The sequence below is a fragment of the Pungitius pungitius genome, chromosome 16, assembly GCF_949316345.1.
Source record: "Pungitius pungitius chromosome 16, fPunPun2.1, whole genome shotgun sequence".
Lineage (NCBI taxonomy): Eukaryota > Metazoa > Chordata > Actinopteri > Perciformes > Gasterosteidae > Pungitius > Pungitius pungitius.
The window spans coordinates 11,752,715-11,776,651 of NC_084915.1; the positions used below are offsets into that span (position 1 = coordinate 11,752,715).

At 43.1% G+C, this 23,937-nt stretch overlaps 2 protein-coding genes across 2 annotated transcripts; both read right to left on the reverse strand.

The window, feature by feature from the left end:
• rab38b (RAB38b, member of RAS oncogene family) lies at positions 1-5,634 on the reverse strand. Its single transcript, XM_037468524.2, has 3 exons — positions 5,306-5,634; positions 3,590-3,867; positions 1-2,035 (listed from the first exon to the last, which is right to left on the reverse strand). The coding sequence occupies exons 1-3, from the start codon at positions 5,532-5,534 to the stop codon at positions 1,886-1,888; spliced, it is 657 nt and encodes a 218-aa protein (XP_037324421.1). The 5' UTR covers positions 5,535-5,634; the 3' UTR covers positions 1-1,885.
• Positions 5,635-7,988: 2,354 nt separating this feature from the next.
• grm5a (glutamate receptor, metabotropic 5a) lies at positions 7,989-23,348 on the reverse strand. The gene is made up of 18 exons (XM_037467453.2): positions 23,153-23,348; positions 22,148-22,459; positions 21,912-22,045; positions 21,230-21,491; positions 20,605-20,719; positions 19,278-19,527; positions 15,635-15,870; positions 15,407-15,528; positions 15,201-15,325; positions 14,923-15,091; positions 13,750-13,876; positions 13,089-13,206; positions 12,738-12,924; positions 12,138-12,296; positions 11,905-12,030; positions 11,572-11,754; positions 11,289-11,458; positions 7,989-10,672 (listed from the first exon to the last, which is right to left on the reverse strand). The coding sequence occupies exons 2-18, from the start codon at positions 22,373-22,375 to the stop codon at positions 9,784-9,786; spliced, it is 3,600 nt and encodes a 1,199-aa protein (XP_037323350.2). The 5' UTR covers positions 22,376-22,459; positions 23,153-23,348; the 3' UTR covers positions 7,989-9,783.
• Between the last annotated feature and the right edge of the window lie 589 nt (positions 23,349-23,937).

The following is a 23,937-nucleotide window of genomic DNA, read 5'->3' on the forward strand; positions in this document are numbered from 1 at the left end:
TTAAATTTAGTGATCATGAGGCTGTAAAAAAGGTTGTTACAGGTTAAAGTTAAATGGCAAGAGTACACATTGAGGTCACTTTGTGTTACAAAACCCTGTGATATAACTTCATTTATTTTTTTACCACTTTGCAATAAATATGGAACGGAACAATGCACAATAGGTAACCAGCGGTTCTTTCTAGGATAGTGTGACGCCATGCTGACATCCGATTATTCCACCCACCCACATGAGGAGCACAACTGTAATCGTGTGCCGAGGCCGAGTTGTTTTTGGCCCGTCTGGCCCAATGCGCATGCTGTAAATGACCAACAAGGCCCTCACACAAGAACACATGACACGGCTGTGATCAGATATATAAACACTGTGCACGAAGCACTGCTGCCAAACACCAGTTGAACAATGGGAAGGGTAACATCATTTAACATTTCCTGAGACACTTGTCTCAACGGCAACAATCCACATAATGCTACTTACTTCCTAGAGGGCTGGCACACTGGACTCCAAGGGACATTGAGCGCAGTACACCTTGCCTTTTTTACGGACATAGTGCCAAGTAATGCGGAGGCGCAACGTCGCCAAAAAGACAACAACTTCAAAGATTCTTTGTTGGAAGATCAATAAAAGTACTCGATCTCTGGGTGTGTAGTGGAACCTGTGCACGTTTATGGGATGTGCCGCACATACTGCAAATCAGAGAACGAGACAAATAGGGAGGAGAGGGGTTGGTGACGTACACGGCTAAAGAAAGGTACTGGAAGCAGCCATATTTCAAGAGGAGTGTAGTGGGAGACTAGAAAAACTGATATAAAAAGAGGCAGGGAGAAGAAAATCTATGCGCAGTGTGTAGACGCGTGTATTTTTTGCCTGTATGGGAATAGCTTCTCACAGATGTTGAGGACAACCATGAAAAATGATCTAGTTACCATGGATACAGAGGGTTAGGCTTTGGCAACTCGTGTCCAGTCCAGTTTACATGCAGACAATCGACACAATTTTTTCCTCTCATGAATAATTATTGAAATGAATCACTTTAAATGTTGCTGACATGTATGGTGGTTATGGCAGCAAATGTTGAGCACAAGGACAACCACTCCCTTCCGTTTACAAATAAACCTTTTGAGTACCTCAAACTGAACTAGTTTAGTGAAACTAGATTTCTTTGCCTTTAAGTTTTTGCCCCGAAAAAATAAAAAGAATGTGTTGGGACTTTGTGTGGCGTAGAAAAAACGTTACGCCGGCATTACTATTATAGAAGCATGTAAATAACCTAGAAAATCATTAAAAAAAAACATTTATGTGCAAAATTCACATCATTACACAGTCAACATTGCTTTCTCTGGCTATTGGAGCATAAACAGTAAAGGAAGCCAGTATGTGGTCAGCATCACAATCATAGTTGAAATGGTGCCGAACCAACAGCACAACTCCTGTTTGCGTTCTGTAATTCCTGCACACGATTGGGCCCGCAGCATCAAACGCATTGGGAGCATTCTCACCGTCTGTTGCGTTTTGCCAGCACGCTGAGTGCCTGACCTCTCCCACATATAATTAGGAGGGCATTCAATAGCTGAAAAAGACAGCCCTTGTTTTATAAATTGAAAACCCATGCCAAATAACTCGGAAAAGGGCCGAAGCCGAAATAACTTTTAAGTCAAAGCACGATAAGTCACAAATAGTTGTGCTTCTTACTTCTCAGTCCACGTTTCTCTTGTTATTGGCCACTGAGAACACAAACAAAACTCCGAAACATTTACCGAAATAAAATCTTTGACCCGGGTTTGGACCAAAGAGGCACATCTGTACTGCATATCCTTAGAAGGGTGACTGGTGTCCATGTCCCTCTTTGTACTAATGTCTTTTCGTGGTGTTCTGTCTGCTTTGCTTATTTAAAGCAGCCGGAGCAGCTCATCTGCCTGTTGGAGTCAAGCTGAGGTGAGATGGTGTCTGGTAGAACGCTTTTCAGGATGTCGTTCTCCGTCGCCATGATGTGCTTCACCAGGAGGTTTGCAGCTTCACCGATATTAAGATTGTCCTAAAACAGAGAGAAGATGGTCAAGCAGAGGTCTATATTTTCCTCTCTTTTATAATGTGTAGGGTTAAATTACTTTTTGTCAGTTATATTTCCTTAATTATGAATCCTGTCGTACAATTTGCTTGTTTACATCTCTACGTTAGGACAATGGTAAAAAAGAAAAGAATAAATCTATGATCCTAAGAAAAAATAGTGTCTAGTAAACAGAGCAAATATTCATGAATTTCTTGACAATTGATTTTCAAGGATCTGTTAGTGATGGATACCAAAACGATCATCTCAGCTAAGTCAGTAAAGCACACAACGTTGCAGCTTCAGCTTCAGTGCAGCCTGTGCAGGCCTCAACCTACAGCCTGCTCCAAATGTGGTTCACTGGCATGCTATCACCTACACGTTACAAACATTATGTGTGCAACAAAAACAAAATTGACAACAAAAGGAGAACGTGTGTCGGCTGCTTAGCCTTCTGACATTTATGGATGAACTTCCACCTTATGACCTTTCACCTTTCAGAATGTTGAGTCCTGATGCCACAATGGCAGCATACTAATGCCAGCCTCTTACACACAAGTGTCAACAGAGAATGTGTGAATGTAAAAACATTTTGTAGAATTTATAGCTTTGTATAAGTCATTTTACATTTTAGACTAGATTTTCTTTTAGTTGTTGGATTAGTATGTGGAACAAAGTTGATTCAGTTTGTATTACAGAAATGTAAGTAATGAATAATGAATGTTTCGTAAAGATATTGTGGCAGCTCCATTCTTACAAACTGTATTCTGTACCAATATAAATACCAATATATAAAGTTCAAAGATGAATATATTGACCCTATAGCTTAAATATTAAAGATATACTGTACAGTATGTGGCACACAAAATACTTAGCATTTCCTATTGATGAACAATTTCTTTCTACAAATCCGTAAAAAAAATCGTCACTTAACTCTTAGCTAAAATAACTTGTCTTGACCCTGCTTTTCAAATTAATTTTGCAGAGACACTTTCCACGAGGATGTGAAGTTCCAGTTGGCTCCGCAGGGATGTTTTCACTGACGGAAGAGACCTGATCTCTACGGAGTGTGTCAGACGCTCACTGGGCCAACCATCTGGCCCATTCCTTAACATGTGGATGAATAGAGCAATACTTTGATGTTTTGAGATGCATTCTTTCATTGTATAAAAAGGTAAACACTATGTGAAATATGAACTAAAATCCGTCGGGCATTATCTTATCTTATATGATGTTTTATGACTAACAATTGGCCTATTTATGATGTGCAACTGCTGCTGAGTCAACTTAAGCCCAGGTTTCCGAGGGGCATGTCATTTACTGGTGGAAACCCCGTAGCTTGTAGGCAGTCTTACCTTTAGACAGAACTAGACTAGCTGTTTGCTATATTTTCAAGTAATATGCAAAGCTTAACTAGGCGTCTTTTGGCTCCAGGTTCAAATGTGCAAAGAGATATAAGAGCGGGTTGAATCTCAAAAAAGGACACGATGAAAACAGAAAACAAACTTTCTTGGGAGAACCTCTGCTGTTCTGTGTTCTCACCTTAGCCGAAGTTTCAAACCACCCGACAAAGCCGTGGTCCTTGCAGAATTGGTCCATTTTGATGCCGTTGTTGGTCACCTCCCTGCCCTGGTCGCACTTGTTAGCCAGCAGCACAGTGGCAATCCTCTGTCCATTAGTCAGCATTAGCTTGGAGTCCAGGTCCTCTTTCCACTTGATGACGGCTTCGAAGGTCGTGGACCTCGTCACGTCGAACACTATAAAGGCTCCCATGGCTTCACGGTAGTACACTCGGGTCATGTTTCCAAAACGCTCCTGACCTTCGATGAACCAACACACGCACACGGGGAGATTCGGTCATTTTTTTTTGACAACACTTGTTATTGCGAGCCATCGGTTTGATGAGAGACTCGTGGTTTTGCAAGGCAGCTGATGCAGTTGACATTTACGTGGCTGTTTCAGACTGCGTGTAGCCGAGACTGCATTTGCATGAATCAGGACATTCCTGTGGACTGGCTGTCACGTTGCACTTAACTAGACGGTCAATGCGACTGTTTATTCCCGCAGATAATAGGCCAACTTGAATTACACCTGTAATGCCTGACTTGTTGTGAAAATAAACTTTGTCCCAGACGATAGCTGTATTGATATAATATAACTGTAAGAATTTTACAATGTGTGTTTATGCAGAAATAAGGTTGGATAAGTTAGAAGAGTCAACAGAACTCTGTGTGTACATCCTGCTCGTCCTCAGCAGAAAATGTACATGGTTGATGAACACCGGCTCATGAGAGTCCATTTTGGCTTTGCATGAGTAAGAGGAAGCGGAAAAACCAGGCAGGACCTGGATGGGGAACTTCCCCTTTTCGTGCAAGAGCATGTATGACTTTCATTGCTCAGTACATTTATAAATGTATGTATTTCTTAACGTGTGTATGTATACATGTAAAAATGTATTGTGCAAAGTACAATATGTAAAATGTAACACTCCATAGAGTATAAAGTCTTTCCCTAATCTTCCTAACAAGGAACCAGGTAGATGAGACTCAATCAGATGCAACTAATAATTTCATTTGACAGCTCAGAGCGAGTGGGCGCACGTGAGTGACTAATGATGTTTTTATTTTGGCTACAATGGAACCCATGTGACTGGCTTCCAAATCTCCCTCACATGGGCCTCATCACATGAAGCAGCATCATACCTTGAATGAATGACTGAACGACAGCATGCTGTTCTTCCCCAAACACCGTCGCCATTGTTAACATTGTTAAATCGCCACCAAATCGCTTACCCAGTAACCAAGGGAGCTTAGGGTTATGGGGGTTTGTTACCTATAGCAACTGTTTCAAAAGTAAGCTCTCTGTAAATATAATGCCAAAAAGCCGGACGCGTGTGTCTGAAATTGAGAGATAAAATACTGCTCTTCACAGTGAGTTGTGCATTTTTACAACAGTCATGTCTCACTGTCATTTTTGAAGAGAAGTCTTATCTTCCCACACCATCGACTTTTAAGGAACTATGACAAGCGTTTTTTTTTCTCCAACGGAATGAAGAGTTCACCGAATCATGTGACATATTTAACACAAAAAAGTACTTGCAACTAGTAGCCACATAAAATCGCATCACACCCATAGGCTCTCACCCCAGCCGCTTTAAACTTACAGTTTAAATGACTAAAGTGGCCGCAGAAAATTACGTTTTACACCCACTAAACCAAAGAAATTCAACTTCTGATATCCCCCCCGTCTGTGGCCCACCTGCAATGTCCCACAGCTGCAGCCGGACCGTCTCCGAGTCCCAGTTCAACACCTTCAGGGCGAAGTCCACGCCGATGGTGGCCCGGTAGTTGGTGGAGTAGGTCTGGTGGACGTAGCGCCTGATGATGGAGGTCTTCCCCACCCCCAGGTCCCCGATCACCAGCACCTTGTACAGGTACTCCTTCCGGAGGCTCTGCATGCCGTTGGAGTGCGCTGACTGACGGCTCATCACTTGATCGGATCCCAGCGCTTTAAGAAAGTCTTGACACGGTGTGAGGGCAGTTTGAGTGTGCCCCCCCTCCCCCTCCCCTCCCCTCGCTCCATCCCGTGCGTCTCCTTGTGGTGGGAGTGGGGAAACGTGTGATCGGCGTGTGAGGGGCTGTGCGCTTTGGAACTTGTGACCTCGGAGACGTGCGCGCGGTTGAGGAAAAGGCGCTGCCCGCTGGTTCCTGTTATGGAGTCCCCCCCCCCCCCCCCCCCCCCCGCTGCAAGACTCCGCCATTGTGAATCTCACATTTTAACCCTGTGCGTGCTGCGGAATAGTCGCCTCCTTCCCCTAAATAATACAAAAGGTTAAGAGTTATCCTGGCCCTGTCTTCTGCAGTGCCTAAAAGGTGTCCTACTCTCACTACAGGTGGCCATCGCCCTGCCAAAGAAGGACATCTTAAAACCTTAAATGTCAGTTTAGATGCAGTTAGAAAATAAGTGATATCGGGTGTAAAACTGCTCAGGTTCTTGCAATGCAATTAGCAGAAGAAAAGAGGCAGTCACAGCAAATTTCAGAGAGTTAAATTGACTTTGTGAGATTCAATTTGAATGAATCTGATCTTGACACTGGATAATGACTCCAGCTCTTTCGTACAATTGACTCTGTAAGAGTTGAACCTTTTTGCAGTGTGATTTCAACACTTTTGCCAAACACCAGATTTTGCTGTGTTGTTGTATGCACATGCTCTCGTTTTTGACATTGTGGCAAAGCATATCAGGTATGTAAAAATCTTTTATGTAATATACACGTTCCTCATATTTATCAGCACATTCAACTGCTGGATCAGGTATGTCACACCGGACAAACACAGCGTTGCAGGTTGACATTTACAGAGGGGTCATGCTTTTCTTTGGAACCTCTTATTGGGGCATGTGTTACGGTCACAGGAAAACCCTAACCCTTGTACAAAAGAAAGGATGCCATACCCAATAATTATTTAACCAATACGATTTTATATAGTCTGGAGACTTGGCCAAAAATAACTTAAACAGCCCTAACCCTACATCAGGGGTTGTGGTAAACAGAATTTCACCCCCTTATCTACCAGAATCCTAAACGGACTGGAACTAAATGTACAAAAGCTGGACTACCAAGGCTCCGTCTTCAAAATAACAACTGAAACAGGGAGCGAGGCTCAAATATATACGCAGCAGGCCGAGTCTTAGAATAGACGGAACCTTCTCCAGCCACGTTTAAATATTGAGGACAGAGCCACCCACTAATCACGGACCAAGAACATCTGAGTGAAGGACGGTGGGAGAAGAGAACAAGAAGGCGGTGAGGGTCAGACAGCCTGCTCCACAACGTTAATGCTGCTGTTAAAATAGTTTCTTAAAGAGTAGATATTCTAACACAAAGACATTCACAAGGGTAAACCACAGAACCATCAGAGCTAGAAGAGTTGGCATCAGGGTGAATATTTCTAAGAAGCATGTTCATTACCATTAATGGATGAATTATTTAAATTAAATCAGTCTCACATATTACTCAGCAAATATATATATGTATGTATAAATATCATTATATATACAAGTTTCTCCTGCCACGTTGAAGACCTTTGCTACAATACCTTTAAATAAAATCTGGTTCAACCAATTACCTCCATAATTACCACCTGTGTGCAATAAATGTAACATGATCGGTCACGTAGTCAAAGGGAGGACTAGTAAATCTATTTTATACAAAAAGTAAAGTAGAGAGGACCAGAACTCATGGACCAGGGGGCAAGGAGGACATAAATCAGACGGGCCACAGAGACAGCGACTTCGAGCCAAATATAGAAACGTATAGCATGCAGTAGTCTTTGTCGTGTGAATCTAAAGCCGTCTGTGGGAGTGAGAGAAATCATCGTAACGGTTGTTTTCATCCTGAGCTGTGGTGCATGAATTATTACATAATAGTGCGCCTATATGTTTTCCATTCGATTCATATCGATGAGGGTGGACCACAGCCCGTAACAGCACAAGAGCACCATGGGATGCCGAGGAAAAACAAAGGGCTTGGACCACCGAGGCTTTGATCTCTCCCTCGGCCCCTCAAAGCTATTAAACTGTACCCTTTGCCCGCCATCTTGTGAATGTTCATTTCACTCAACAATTTTCTACCGCAACGCGCGGCATTGTATCAAGTTATTTAATAAAGAGTTGCCCCAGAAACCCTTATTCTAGTTAGGTTTATTAATTATCGCCCGTGATTTGACATAATTATGTTCTTATTTAGAGAAAGTTTATAAGTAAAATCGACTTTGAGGCTGTATAAATAACTACTGCTGCACATGATCCAGTTTTCTATGAAGAAACATGACTCCCTGAAACACGGTGTCGTAGAAAAATCTCCTTGATAAATCCTCTTACACTATAATTTTTTTTTGATTAGATGAACAATTCCTACAGTGTGAATAAAAGTTACCAATAATTCAATGATAAAGAATTTTATTTGGATGGAAACCTTTAATGCAGCACGTTTAATTTGTAAATTCAGGTTTTTTGAAAGGCAGATGAAGAGATAAGCAACAAATGTCTGTAGATAACATTAGTGACTTATTGGCATAACGCATAGAAAACATCTGCAAAATGTAAACAAACCAGCATGCAAATATGGCAAATGTCTCGTGTGGTTTTCACATTAACAGTCAGTATCAAAGAATCCTGCACATTTAAAACAAAGCATGGATACACTCCCGCCTGTGTAAACATACAGAAAGAATAAGGACTCAATGACAGGTAAACAAGCAAAAGCCAGCTCCGTTTCAGTCATCAGTTACATCTGCTAGCCTTTCAGTCCATACTGGCGTTCACCTACATCATCAGGGAGGCCAAAATGCAGATACAAAAAAGTCTATTCATTGAATATTTTCAAGCATAATAAATAACATTGTCAAAATCTCATGAATATTATAAAAAGAATATCCTCGTTATAATGCCTGAAACATGAGCTCAGCTATAGAAACAAGCTAAGAAACATTGACACATAGTAAAAAGCCAGAAAGAACTGATTGCCTCTCTCCTCCTAAAACTAATCTTAATATAACCACACACACACACATACACACACACACACTGATAGTATCATTGTTCTGCTACTGTAGCTATTTGTGGCGTCGGTTTTACATTTACAATATCAAAAAGTAATTTATTACAAATATAGCTTAAATAGTTCAACCAAATCTTGACATCATGCAAACTGGAAACATTTTGAGCCAACAAACGACAGCAGTTGTTCAGCAGGTACGAGTTGAATCGGAAAGTATTGAGGTTGAGACACATCCTGAGGTGGTAGATCATTTTGGTCCACTTCGAAGCACAACATCCATTCAGATAAATCACGTCTAAAAGAAAGAATTAAGAAAAACATCCAAAAAGTCCATAATCTCTGACGGGTTTGTGTCTTTTGTCCTCGGGGAAAGCTGTTCTCCACACAGAAAAACCTGCTCCTCGATTTGCGCACAATAATGCAGCATCTGTACACTTTCTACTCCAGCGTCACGGTACTAAATGCTCGCTTCTGTCCTTCTAAACTAACAACGTATCAGAAGTAAGGAGAAATGTGTCAAACACGACGTTTCGATTTTAGACAAAGTTGTTTCAGCTATTTTCTGGAAAGATGCGTTCATGCTGATACAATCTGCATCCACCAGGTCTCAAAACATTAAAAAGTCAAACACAATCATGTACAATAAGCAATTCGACAACTTAACTAGATTGAGTGTTGCAACACCTGCATTTAACTAAACAATGCAAATGCCATTTTGAGAGTTCGAGTACGAGCCAATCTGGCATAATAAAATGCAACACCGAACATGAATAATTGGTGAATATTCCCATTTAATAAAACAAAAATGCTAAAGGAAATTTTACCTATGTTTTCTAAAAGTATCAGTATTATCTTTGGGATTTAAAAATGTAGATACCCGTGTCAAGCACAGCATCTAAAAGTCTGTAAAATGCCCAGAAATGTGTTTCAGTTTGTCAAGTTCTTCACTTGGAGACAACAATCCAGCACTGAACCTGTTGTGCTTAATTTCAGCAGTTAGAATTTAGAATGGAATTCATCCAAAATTGAAATGAATCTAATCCAATCTTTAAATTAAATAAAAAATCCAGACTATCCCCACACAGAAGGGCATCCACGAATCCAGTCGCGTGTGACGCAGTTCCTTCACGACGGAGGATGAACGAGGGCGAACCAAAACCGCGCAGCGCGAGCGTGTCTAGAGAGACGAGGAGCTTTGGCTGTAGTGTCTCAGCAGCAGCTGGTCATACTCAGCCTCAGAGGCTGGCGACAGCGAGGGGGGTGAGCTGTCGCTGGAGCTCAGAGATGAGTCTCTGAACGGGGACGGAGGCGTCAGAGCGACCAGCTCCTCCATATCCTTGGCTCGCCTGCTGCTCACGCAAGTCCCGGCCAGGTGCTCGTAAATCTTACCCGCTGGTCGGTTCTCGCAGAGGTTGGAGACGGCCGCGACCTCGGCGTATGTGGTGACAGTGGCGGCCTGCCTGCCTCTGGATCCCAGGTACTGAGGCGGTCCGGGGGCGGCCTCCGCAGGCGGGGCGGCAGCGGCGGCGGCGGCGGACGAAGGGTTGGCAGGGACTCCGCCCGGCAGCATCATGGTGTTCAGCTCGCTGATGTTGGCGGTGAAACGGTTAACCACGCAGCTGATTTGGTCCATGATGGTGGCGCCCTGAGCCTGGCCCCCGATCATCCCCATGCCGATGTCGCCCACGCCGATGACACTAATGTCCCCACCGTCCGCCATGCCGTCACACAGGCCGTTGTCCCCGCCTCGCCTCCTGACCCCAGCTGCGTGCTCCGCCTCATAGGCGGGTAAGGCTGGCCCAGCCTCTCCACCCTCACCTCCACGGAAGCTCCTCGGTGACGGGGAAGGGGAGCAGCCGAAGTGCTGAGACACCTGCTGCTCCACAAACTGCTCCCGGACCCCCGTGTCCGCGGGTGCGTCTCCTCCTTTGGAGAATGGCTTGATGATGGCGGTCTGGTTAGTCTCGACTGACTCCTTTTTCTTGACGTGGAAGGACATCCTCTTCCATATGTTTGGCCTGTGGCCGCGCTCATTCTGCGACCATGTCACCGACTTCCCATTGGAACTGCAAAACACACGAAAGACATGAGATGGGCTGACATTTTATGGAACTTTATTATGAATATGACAGGGTCACGAAACAATATTATATGAAATACATTAAATGTTAACATGTATTGTTCTTACCATGGTAATCCATTAGCAGGGTCATTTATTGCATGTTCTACTTGTCAGAATTTCTACCATCCCCCATTCTTTTTTGGAGGCTTATCATGTATCATTCCCTAGAAAGAGAAATCCTTAAAGGCAGCGGGTCCCCTATGGGAAAGCCTAACCCAAATGATGTAGCCTTTTCTCAGCTCAGGGAGCGTTTTTTTTCTTGTCATATCGAGCCTGTTGCTATGGATCCAGCTCTGATTTACCAAAGACAGTTCAAGAAGGTTTTCTTTGGAATATCTCAGTTTTAATCTCTATACATGGACTCATTATCAGAAACACCTTAGGTATGTGGGTGTCGGGTCAGTAGTTTTAAATAGTTATTTGAATCATTTTAAATAATAGTGGCATTCGGGAGGAAACAATATCAACTTTCTTTATGCAGCTGTCCAAAACTGATTAGGACACCGGGGGAGTTAATTTATTCATTGCTTAATACCCACTCAGGTCTCCCACATACGTGCCTGATGTTGTCCTGCACGGAACCACGCCGTCGAAACAAGTTGGCCATGCTGCTAGAGGATTTTCCAGTCTTGGTCACTTTCTTGGCATCCCCCACATGCATGCGCACCACTGTGGAGGTTGTGAAAGCACTCCGAACATTTTTCTCAGGCTTGGCAAGCATGATGTACACCTGAACACAAAAATGAAATACAACAAATCTATTGGCACAAGAATGGAAAAGGGAAGGTTTAAAATGAGTGTTGTTTTGTTGTGATTCTGAGAATCTTTAATTCCATGTCTTACCTTTGGGACAAACATGCAGCAGAGAGCCACTGTGGCACTGAGGCTGACACTAAAGCACATGGTTATGATCTTGTAGTTGGACCCAAAGTAAATAGGAACAAAGGCCAGCCAAATAATGCACGTGGTGTACATGGTAAAGGCAATATACTTGGCCTCATTAAAATTAGCCGGAACATTTCGAGTCTGTGGGAGAAAAGGAAGAAAATACCATTTATTATGTATTTTAAAGCAGGCAGGATACCAGGGGGAGAAGAATTAGAATAAGCTTAAGAGCCGACGAAGAATGCTATGAGAATAAATGGGTTAAGTGAGTGCAATGGAAAGCTGAGGTACCTTGAAGGCGTAGAAGGTGCAGCTCAGGATGAGCAGGCCGTTGTAGCCCAGCGGCGCCACCACCCCCAGAGTGGTCAGATTGCAGATCAGGTGCACCTCCCGGATACTGGGGTAATCATAGATCACCTTGGAGAAGATAATGGGAGAGGTCACTGTAGCTGTACAAGTAGATGTAGATGGAATTGAACCTCCCCCACACAGTAAACCACACACACACACACTTGCACACAAACCTCTGGTGGCTCTATGATAAAAAGTGCCACAATAATCCCAAACTGCAGCAGAATGAGTAGGAAGGCGATGACCAATTGTGCGCAGGCGGACATAAAGCGAGGTTTCTTGGTGCAGATCTTCTTCTTGCTGCCTGCCAAGATCCTTGCTATACGGTTGGTCTGGAGCAAAAATAGATCAAATGGTTGTGCAAATGGTTCACTTACATCTAGCGTGGATAAAAACACTTGTGATTCATAATAACAATAATAATAATCCCCATTTTATATTCTAGGTCTTAAACATGAACCTCTTACTGACAACTGTCCAACGTCCAATTTTTGGAAGTAGCTCTGTTGCTCCTGCCCTTAACCTTAGCTGCCCTTCTATTAATGCTTCAAATATATATATATATATATATATATATATATATATTTATTTATATATAAAAACATGGATTACAATAATAGGCCATTTATTTAGATCTTTAATTGTGTGGCTGTTACAGTATGTATGTATAGAGTTTGATAGAAATTCCCAGGCTATAACTCACAAATAATGGTAAGAACTTGTACCACTTACTCAGTGGTCTTTTCCTGGTAACAAAACAGAAAAGAAAGTACCTTGGTGACCAGCGCAGAGTAGCTCATGGCAGGAGACAGGCCGATTCCCAGCCGTTGGAGGTAGCAGTAGACTATGTGGGGCTTGGCGATAAGGCTGAAGGTGCAAAGATAGCCCAGACATATTCCCACCAGAATGATGTAGCAGAGCTCACGACTGGATGACTTGACCACTGGAGTGTCCCAAAACCTATGGAAGAATAAACATATCAAAGGTTGAAACAATTGTAAAAAGGCGGCTGGAGAAATCAAGGTGTTATTTTTTAACCCGTTATCGCATTGGTTCATGTTATCGCTGTTGAAGTTGAAGATCAATTCTGACCCATCTAGTATCATGAAGTAGGATTTATTTACTTGATGAAGACGGACGTAACAAAAAGTGTAGCCATGAGGCCCAGGCAGGAGAAGGCCACTGCCGCAATGGGCTCTGGATCCCCCCAACGCACATACTGCACAGGGATTGGCTCACAACCTGCAGAACACAGAGGGATCCCAGGGAGCAAGAAGACAAGACGCAGAGGGATTCATTCATCTTAGAGAGTGATAGTATGAGGATGTTTGTTTGTGTCTGTGCGTGTCACAGCTTGATGTGGATGTGGTCATGGGAGCTATGATGGATTGAAGGGATCTGTGAGAGAGAGATGAGGGATCATACAGAGATACATCAGAGGGATGTCAGGTAAAGCGCACTTCTGTTCTCCTCAGGAGCATCCACATAGAAACTGCCTTCATGTGTTTTATGAACACAGAGGAACAGGATTTGTAAACAATAATTGATTACATAGCTGGGGAAAGGCTTTTGAATACTTTGCACAGAACTTTGAATAAAGAAATTAGGCCTCTGCCAAATTGTTTATCCAGCAAAGATCTAAAGGCTCCTTGGGTGTGCTCAGTACTCCAGCATGTGTGTTGATTTAAGGGGGTTTGGGGTGAACCATGATCGCGTGACCTTCTGGCCTGATTTAAAATAATGTAGGCGCGAGGAACAGACACGCATGCACGCATACGTATTTACCAGTGAGGTCATCTGTGGGCCAAAAGCCAAGGACACAGGCTCGACAAGTGTACTCATCAAACACAAACTCGTTCTCCTTGCAGGGAGTGCAAGTCCAGCAGCAGCTCACTTCTCCTTTGCGGATCACCTGGACACACACACACACACACACACACACCCGTATGAGGCAGGCGGAAAGGTCTCAAAGCTCCAATGGCCTTTTTATGTAGCTAATCTTGAACTCTGACTACCCCAAGGTGCAGGGTAATGAGTTTTCCCTCGTCGGGGGGGTTCAAAGAAAGAAAAAAAAAGAAGAATACATTTAATTACGTTATTCAAAATAAGGAGAGAGGGGGCCGGATAGGTCGGTTACAGGAAGTTTTGGGTTTATATCTCATGTGGGCCTGGGGTTTCCTTTGGTTCGCCAGTTTCCTCTCACAGAATGAAAACATGCAGGTCAGGAGATCCTGCAACTGCTCTTCATTGTCACATTTTCACACATTACTGTTATTCTATGATATCATTCTGGGACAGGCTTCATGGAGAGTGAGAGTGGGAGAATGTGTGAGGTACCTGATAGGTAGGGAATTAATATGCCAGCAGGGGTCAGAGAGAAACAAACAGTGGCTGGGTCGGTAAAAGCTAGGAATTTGATGGATGAGGCGTGAAGGTGTGCACACGCAAATGCTCCTCACAACATTTGTCTGGAGTTTCGAATTCCCTGCGAGCTGACACATTAACTGGGAGTCAGTACAGAGAGTGTGTAGGAGGGGTTTCTTTTTTGAGACTTTTTGGATGATTAAGAGGAGGCAGACTGCATTGTTCTCCATGGTTCGGAGAAGCTGCGGGGAGTTGCAGAAACACAGATGGGACATGATGAAAGCCGGAACAAAGAGCTCTGCCGAGTCCCTGGTGGGGTTTCGGAGGCTCTTCTTGGATCGATTTTTGCAGATTGCAATCCTGTGGTCGCCGCCTATGGCTTTTCTAAAGTGAATTTATTATACTGTGTGTTCTCGGGTCTTTAGTGAATATCGCTTGAGGAGGTTGATAAATACTCTATTGCACACGAGCCAACAAAAGGTAGATTTAGCACACCTTTGCTTACTTAATAACATTATTTTTGACATTTTAAAACACATCTTTCTCGAAAATGTGAAAAGAACCCAGGTCGATTCGTGTTGGAGTGGTTCATACCTTAATCTGTGCCTTCTGGCACGGCTCAGAGCAAACCGACTGGATGATTTCACTGTTGTTACTCCAGATTTCCTCATCGTTCATCTTCAGGCCCCCCTGGTCCCAGCTTCCCACGTGGTTGTAAGAGTACTCATCTTCGCCTGTGCTCTTGAAGTTCATGATTTCATACCTAAAGTACATAGCTTTTGAGCATGAAACAGCCAATGCAGTTCTCTCTCTCTGTGTCTCTTTCATACATCTTCCAACTTCCCCTCCTTTCTTCCCCCACCAGTCTTTACCTGCCAGGCGAGTCTCCATTCTGGTCAAAGTAGATGGTCTCTGCAGACACACCGGTAAAGTTGGTTCTCATCAAGAAGTCCAGCAGCTTGCGGCCGTCGATGGGTCGCATGGTCTCACACAATCCCTGGGAGGAGCAAATGCTTGTAGCGTCAATGCCGTCACGCCCCAAAGTGGAAGCAGTAAATGTGCCTTCATTATAGCGCACCTTGTATCCTGGACAGAGGGATTGCTGCATGGCGTGCAGTCCGTAAGCCATCGAATAGATGGCGTTGATGACGAAGCCCATCTTGGTGTCTTGGGCATACTGATGGCGCAGAGACTCTCTCCCTGTGGGGAACAGAGACCTGCTCATGAAAACAAACGCAGTCACTGCAAACCAAGCCATTGGATCAGCGCGGGGAGGCGCGTGGAGTACGTGTACTGGTGTACTAACAGGTGCAGGTGCGGTTGTACACGCTGCTCTCCTGCGGATGTCCGATCAACCTGCACTGGAAGCGGTGTTGCCAGAACTCGGGGAACCAAGGGTTTCTCAGGTTGGCATCGGGCTTCAAGTTCAGGTAATAGTCGTCGAACCAGGTCACATAGGCCGACTTTAACTTTATCGTGATGCCACCCGCCGCCTCCCTCTCGTAGCCGTCTGTGACATCGTACCTGTCTGCCCAGCCATCACTGGAAAGGAGGGGGACAGAGACATTACAGCGTTGTTGGTTAGAGTATCATTCATATGTGTTTTTACTTCTTTTTGATTCAGTTATACTCTTTTTTTGTTTCCATCTCAGATTTTTGTTGTTGATTTAATTTTTAATTAAAATACGGAGGAAAAAGAGCAAAGGTCCATGATGGCAGTGCATCTTGTGTATGACTGTAAAAAGATCAATTTAGTGCCTATGACCATATTTTGCACCAGTTTTACACAGATTGAAAGAGACAGGTGGTGCGTTGCAAGATGAACCTTATGACTGTTCTGCAGAGAGTTACAGCGAAATAAATATTTAATATTATGACTCAGATGTACCAACAAGTCACAAGTATCACTGGTTGATAAACATGTATTTGCTCTAAAATCCAAGTTTGAAGGAATTTGGAGGTGTTTTTTCCATTAAATGTGCCAAGACAACCAAATATCAAAATATGAGCCCAGTCCTGCAGGAATATGTATGTTGTTTTTTTATTCTACAGAAGGACAGTTTGGTACAACACCTTCTGATGATAATTAAAAAAGGTACCTGATGCTCAATAAACTTTAAATACCGGATACCCACCATCACATTGCAGCTTCTGCAGACACATCTGATCTGCTGTTTATTCCCAAAACACTGTGGGCTTGGCCTAAATAAGCTTTCTGGTCTGTTTGAAAAGGTCTCTGTCTGTTATCATCCCTCCCACTAGACGCTTGTCTCCGATCAACAAAGGCAGAAGGCTGATGATTACACCTCCTCACACGTGCATCCATGGGAGCACTCATACCTCGCTGACACAAAGAAATGCACCCATCTCCTTCTAACGGGCCAAAAAAAAAGCAAAGGAAGTCAGGGTTTTTTTTAAAGCGCTAACCAAACTCGGGTTATACAACAGGAGTGTGGGTGTTTTTTATGATGCCTGGTTCTCTAGGTGAGGAGATCATTTCATAACGCATCCTTAGAGAAGCGAGCACAGAAATGGTACACTGTTATGAAAAGGATAGGAATGGATATGAGAAAGCATGGATGGCTTTGACTCTGGATAGTTTGAATCACTCTTGAACGAGAGCTCTGCAACCCACACAACGACCTCGGAGGGCAATATGCTGTGTGCAGCGTGTTGCTACACCACCTACAAGCTTGAAGACACACACAAGTGTGTGCTCTCACACACACCCACTTACTCACACGTTCCGCTATTAATTCCCCTCATACAACACAATAATGCTCGGCTTTCCAGCCAGATCTTTTCTGAGTGGATACTTTGCTTGGTAGTGGGACGAACTTGAGGCTGGAAATTTCTCCATTTCTAAAATTAAACTGATCGAGATGGGAAACAGCTGTCAGAAGCAATGGCGTCATTTTACCAGAGTTAGTATGGTATCATTTTTTTTTTTACAGTACATGAAAAAACGTCATCAAAAAGCCTGAGTACACACATGGTTATAAAACCCTATGCCAGAAAACGTACATGAGACAAAGAATACTTTGTAGTATGAATTTACACTCAAAATATCATTATTCTTGCCCTGTAACTTCATCAATGACAAGGATCAATAAAATGAGGATCAATGGAGATTATTTTAAATTGAATTAGCTGATAAATGGTAAAGGGGGTAAAGGATAATAAAAATGCACCTACTGCTGCAAATTGAAAGGAAACGTCCAATTGATACATTTCAAATGATTTGAGCAAGATAAACCCAATATGTGACAAATGGATTACACTCTAATTTAAAAAAAGATATGGTTAAAGTAGAAAAAACTGAACTGAACAAAACTGGATGGACAGGATGATATTGAATCTATCATCTTAGTATCCAAATCACATGCTACCAGTTTGCATTTTTGACTGGATGGTAGGGCTCGACGAAAGGTTAATGAATGACCCAATTTGTTAAAACATAATTGTGTGGCAGCATAATTGTGTGTCAAATGAAATGGCAATATTTCCTGTACTGACGATATTTCACTCAAAACAACAACTTCATAATTGCACCGAAGAAAAAGTGCATTTAATCCAAAGGGTGCCTAAAAGCGGTAATTCGTGATTTTGAGGCGTAATCCTAACAAAAGCGTGGGTACAAACAATCTTAAGACGGACAGTGACTCGGATACAAAGGTTAAAAATTGCGTTTAGCAGGGTTAGTCGCAACACAGCAACAAAAAAAGACATAATTACAAATACACAAAGACCCAAAGAAAGGCAGTGGAGGTAGAAAGGTGAGATCATAAACATGATGTTGAAGGACAGAGCCATTAATTGGACACACAAACTGACACAATCTGCCAATATTAACAGTACATATCTTGTCAAATCCAATAATAAATAAAACCAAATCTTAACAAATTATCTCTAATATTTCCTAAAGAACAGATGTCAGCTGTCTGGAAGTCCATTTGTGGAAACGAGGATGAGAGAGTAGGATATTTTGCAATATGTAGTTCAAGGTTATTTTATGTTTCCTGCTGTCAGGTTTGAGCGACAGCCTACATATGTGGCTCCTAATGAGGGAAGGCATTTATAGAACACGAGGGACAAGAGTGAGCTGGAGAGCTAACCCTTAAAATAAAACACGTTATTCTGGGAGAGATTGAAACCTCCTGCTCAATCAACCCCCTCTTTCACACAAATGCTTCGTCCCCTTGTGTTTTTAGTTGCATATTATTTCTCCTGCACTGTGTACAGTCTTTGTTCTGCCCTAAATGAACCTACAGATGAACCATTTGAAGACAGAATGTATACACAGAAAAAAATCACTGTCTCATCTATTAAATGGTTTATTCAGGTGGCCTCTCTTAGTAATAAATCCCTGATACGCTGACCGTTTTTGACGCTAAGCTCTTGCTCTTATTTGTTGTACTGTTGTAACAATGAAAATAATATTATATAATTATTAGATATTGATTAATGACTATTTCACTGTATTTTTGAATGTTGTTCCTATCAAACACCTCCCTCGTGGTCCAGGAAAACAACTGCATGGATGAAACTTATTCGAAATGGTAGATACAAGCAAAAATAAAGTTTGCTATATTAGCTTTACTTTATGAAAGTAGCAAGTGCATCAATGTAGAACGAATACGAAAGTATGAAGTAGAGAATTGAATTTGAAGATAAACACACATTTGAGTATTGCAAGTTTTTTGGCACAATGTTATATGTTGTATGATCGCAAAAGAAGTTGATTGAAAATACCTTGACATTCCCAGAACCACCATGAAGTTGACTGATGCGATGAAGATGGTACTAAGGATGACGATGAGAGAACAAAGACGCCGGACATGAAAAGAGTTTGGATTGCAAATGGACAAAGACAAACAACCTGAAACACAAAAACTCCAGTAAATGCTAAATTCAGACATAAATCTCACGTACTAAAATGCTCAACTCACCTTCCAACCAGCAGAAACTCTCCCACCAGGCGCTGCCGTCGCATGGCCATCAATATGCCTCTGACCGTCATGCCCTCACAGAAACAGGCCACCACCCTGGCTTTGGGCAGGTGGGCTCGTAGCTTCTGCAGGAGCTTATCGAAGCTCTGTTGCCCAGCGTTGCTGTATATCTTATCAGAGTGGGCTATGCAGATCCCCTCCTTTGCTGCCATGTCTTTAAATGCCTCCATACCACTCTCGCCATAGTTACCTAAGGAAGGGAATACATGAAACCCGTGCATTGCACACACAGAATCTGGGATTTGTTGCCTGGTTAAAGCAATCAAACCACCGGGATTCTGTAAGAAAGCAGTTTGCATTTTTTGTCTCATTATAAAACATATTCTTACATTCCAGATCGTTTTCCTCACTAAACGTGTATTCTTTTTTTGTGCCCCTCATTCCTTCACTATGGCCCAAATGCTCTCTTATGATTTTGTGAGACACACTGAGGCTCACGCAAACACAGGGTGCACGATCAAATACACTGGTGTAATGCCAGTACGACACTTGGGAATCGAGTAAATTTGTCCCCATTATGGCATCTGTCAGGGGTTACATTCTGCTGTTTTTCCTGGAAATGAGGTCATCTACTTACTGTTGCTAAGCAAGTGTACTATCACTGTGCAGGACACTGTTTGAGGCATCCTCCTCATTAAATCTTTGAGTATGTTCTATTCCCTGAGGGGGTATATTTCTTCTTGAGCGGTAAATATCATGTTCTTTAGCATTGTAATCATCGACCACCATCCTTAAAGGACAAGAATAGAGGTGCAACTTTTTCTGCCTCTTTTTATACATGTATTTATTTAAATTTCTTTAAATTATGGGTGAATTTGATCAAAGTCTTTTACAGCATCTATAGTTTTTACTCAATCCGAAAGTAACAGAGATAGGGGAAATAATTAAAAGAAAATACAAATCGCATTATAAGTAACTGCAGCACAGAATTTTGGGGACAGAACACCATGGTACTCGGAGAGTTCAAAGCCCTTGACAGATGTTCCCTGGGAAGCTTTGCCAATGATGAACAGAATTACACAGACTATATAATCAGAGCTAATTTCCCATGGATTTCTCCACTTTGCAGTAGAAACAGCGAGTGGCACTGTGCACAAAAATGCAGATGTTTCTGCATTTCTGGCAAAAAATAAAGATTATTATAAGCTTCACCTTGTATAAAACTACAAAAGATTCAACGGATTAAACTACACACATGTTGTTTAATGGTAAACTATAATGATGAAGATATATATGAAAGGAGAATGCAATGCACACACAGTCCTACCCTCGGTGTGTATCGCGGACACGTAGCTCCAGTTGTATTTCTTGACAATGTCCACCATGGCTTTCGCCTGTTGCATATCCGACGGCACCACCCTCATGAAATACTTATACAGGCTCTGTTGGAAGTAATTAACATGTTCACAAGCCTGGCAGCACACTGGCCAGCATGTCTACCAATTACACATGCATCCATAATAATCCCCTTTACGAACCCTGTTCTCTCTAACTCATTGTCATTAACTTCCAGATGGGATTGAAACAAAGAACAGCGCTGACGTTTTAACAGGATAGGTCAAACACATCTGGTGTACAAACGCTGTCTTATTCTAGATTCTTCGATATTTTCCATGTGGCCTTCACTCACCAGCTTCCCACTTGTGATGTGAAAATCGTCCTTGAGCAAGGCAATGAAATATCTGCTTCTCTTGTTGTCATGGCGACATCATAATACAACGTAGGTGCGAGTGAGTGTCCTTTGTAAAGTCTACGCTGTACTTAAAAACGGAAAACGCAGACTTTAAGTATCTTTGCGATGAGTTTCATAAAACTGCCTAGAAGAATAAACACATCTATAATGTGTCATTTCTGCTTGTGAAGGTGTCATTGTTTTTGTTGATTGGTCCAACCTTGTCACTGAGATCCATGCTGGTGGCCGAGTAAGCGATCTGTGGGATGTTGAAGAGCTGCAGGAGATTTTGCACCTGGATGGCCACAGAGCTGGATCCAGGTCCAATGAGTCCCACGATGGGCTTCTTCGCCTGCAGCAACATGCTTCCTGCCTCAGCAGTACACCTGCCGTGGCTCTCCTCCTCTTCATTGGACACCAGCGTGTCCCGAATGAACTCGATGCTCTGCTCCAGCGCCACTGCAGAGTGCCAGCACGAGTCCCTGGTATAGACAGATGGAGTTCAATGTCGTTTAGGCAGGCTGAATGGGAATAAGAAAAGCCGCCCGGAGGAGCCAGTTGGATGCTTTTTAAGAACATGGTCTGCATCTTGTCTGTTGAAAAAAATCTGCAATCCAAAGTTTAGCCAAAGCTAATAAGTGCTTTCAGCAGTCAGTCAAATCAATTCAAGTCTTGCTTTAGTACATTTTTTTCTTTCCTTGCTGAGCTGCAGTGGTGAGATACATCCTTGTAGTCACATGTAGGTCAACATCAAATCAATCAGCCTCACATTGGCTTCAGCTGAACTTATAAATTATTTTGTGTGGATTCTGTCCCAATTTTTCTTTTCTTTTTTACGCTTTGAAGGGTTAACTTCACAGCTAGCAACAATAACCTCAGAACGTCTCTGTATGGTTTCTGACCTGATCTCACAGCCCAAGGTGATATTTGGGAGAATAGTGGGGTCTGCGTTGATTCGATCCAGAGTGTGCATCATGGCCTCTACTCTCTGGATTCCATACTGCTCACGCACCGCACCGCACTTTCGCTCGTGGACCTGGGCAAAGCGTTGCACAGCTGAGATTACTACCATCAGTCACGCAATCATAGGTTGGAGAAAGAGCGAGCACATACGCAGAAACACGCGGGGGCCATGTACCTTGTCCGCAGGCGGTTGGTGGTGGACGGAGAACAGAGCTCCTATGATGATGTCACCGGGGATGTGGGTCAAAACCCTTCTATCGGTGGTCTGAGCATTGACCCCACCCTGGTCTTTGAGGCCCAGGCGGCTGAGATCAGCTCCCAGTAACGCACTCACTGCTATCAGCCTCACATATAACCCCAACCTAGCCCCCATCGCCGTGTTCCTCCTCGCACCTCCTGCCATCCTCGGCCCTCTTACTGCTGACGGTCGGATGAATGTGCGTTTTTTTGCACGGTGCTCGTGGCGTCTGGGGTGAGGTCTGGATTCCTAAAGAAGGGGATAGGGTTTGGTTCTAAGTGAACTCAGTACGTACGAAAGCGTTAAACGTTTGTTAAACAGACAATATTCAATTCAATACAAGAGTTCTGGGGAAAAAATGTATTCTGCATGTATTTTTTCCACGTAGGAAATATGATTGAAAGAAAATTTGTTCCCACAAGAAGCACCTCACGAAAAGGTCTGTGGATTATTTTCCTTAACACGGTCAAGATAACTGGAAATAGACACTGAGTGTTGAGTATTTGCTTTACGCACCAAAAGCCGAGTGCAATGTTGACCAGTTATATTCGAAAAAGGAAAAACATCTCTGTGGCTGTTTTCTCCAAAACTCTGCAACCCACAACTAAATAGATTGAAGGCTAGAACTTCAGGTAAGAGAGAAAAAAAATCTATATTTTAGATTTTGGGATGACCTGTCCCTTCAATGAGAGGCATGTAAAAGAAGGCTTTTTATTCACAAACCAGAGCTTACACAAACTTTTCTCTTAAAACCCTCCTTAAAATTCTCAGCAACTTGCTGTCCGTGGTCCTGACATGATGCTGGCAGTTCATCATGCAACAACCCCCCCCCCACCCTACCCTGTAAATTAAGTATTTACAACAACCTGTGTAAAACGCAATCTCAATGCGTGACTCGTGCGACCAGCATAGCCCAAAACTACACAAACAACTTCCGCCTACCTGTTTTCTGCCAGCAGCCTCTCGTGTGCCATTCCTAGTGAGACCTTCTCCATCGCAAAAGAGCAACGAGAAAACGCTTCGCAGGGTTTTTCTGCTCCGAGCCGAGCCTGCCGCCTGGTTACAGGAAACTGCAAATAGCAGCAGATAATGTAGCTCGTTATTAGAACATGTTTGACTCACTGACGCACACGGTGCCCCCCCCCCCCCCACTCCCTCTCTCCCTTTCCCTCCTCCCTCCTCCTTCTCCACCTCCTCCTTCCTCCTACTCCAAAACAGTGGAGAGCATGGAGCACCAGCAGTGACTAAATGAGCATACGCGTGGAAAGCTCTGGGAGGCGAGGTTCACATAAAGGAAGGAACGATGAGAATTCAGACCCTTAAATGAATAGAAGTGGCGTTTTTTTTTTTTATGGAACGTGATCACCGTCGATTCCCTCTTTCCCCTAAACTTTAAATTCTTGTTGACCCCAATCCCTCCGGCTTTCCCCATTTTATGTTTAACTGGGGTGACCGACTCGAAATGATCAATTGATAATCAATCAGACATTCAGATTCCTTTAATATTGTAAGGTTACATTTCCGGTCTCCAGAATGACTTTCAAATGGTGTGGAAGAAAGAAAGAACAATATGTGTTTCTCTAATGACCTTAATTTAAGCCTGATGCCTCATGACTGTTCACTATTCCATTAAAGTGTTTTTTCAAGAGACAAGAAGACGTGGTTCTTCTGAGCTAGATGGAAAATGATGGCGTCCAGGGGACAAAAGATCCTTTAATGCAGCTGTT

Bases quoted from the DNA above. Each gene is read 5' to 3' on its own strand.
- rab38b (XM_037468524.2), bottom strand. From the start codon at position 5,534: ATGAGCCGTCAGTCAGCGCACTCCAACGGCATGCAGAGCCTCCGGAAG. The intron at 3,868-5,305 runs GTGGGCCACAGA...GGTTCATCGAAG, and splicing joins GCAGCTGTGGGACATTGCAG to GTCAGGAGCGTTTTGGAAAC. The intron at 2,036-3,589 runs GTGAGAACACAG...TCTCTGTTTTAG, and splicing joins GGTTTGAAACTTCGGCTAAG to GACAATCTTAATATCGGTGA.
- grm5a (XM_037467453.2), bottom strand. From the start codon at position 22,375: ATGGCAGGAGGTGCGAGGAGGAACACGGCGATGGGGGCTAGGTTGGGG. The intron at 15,092-15,200 runs GTAAAGACTGGT...TATGTACTTTAG, and splicing joins AATGGAGACTCGCCTGGCAG to GTATGAAATCATGAACTTCA. The intron at 13,877-14,922 runs GTATGAACCACT...GTGTGTGTCCAG, and splicing joins GCCAGAAGGCACAGATTAAG to GTGATCCGCAAAGGAGAAGT.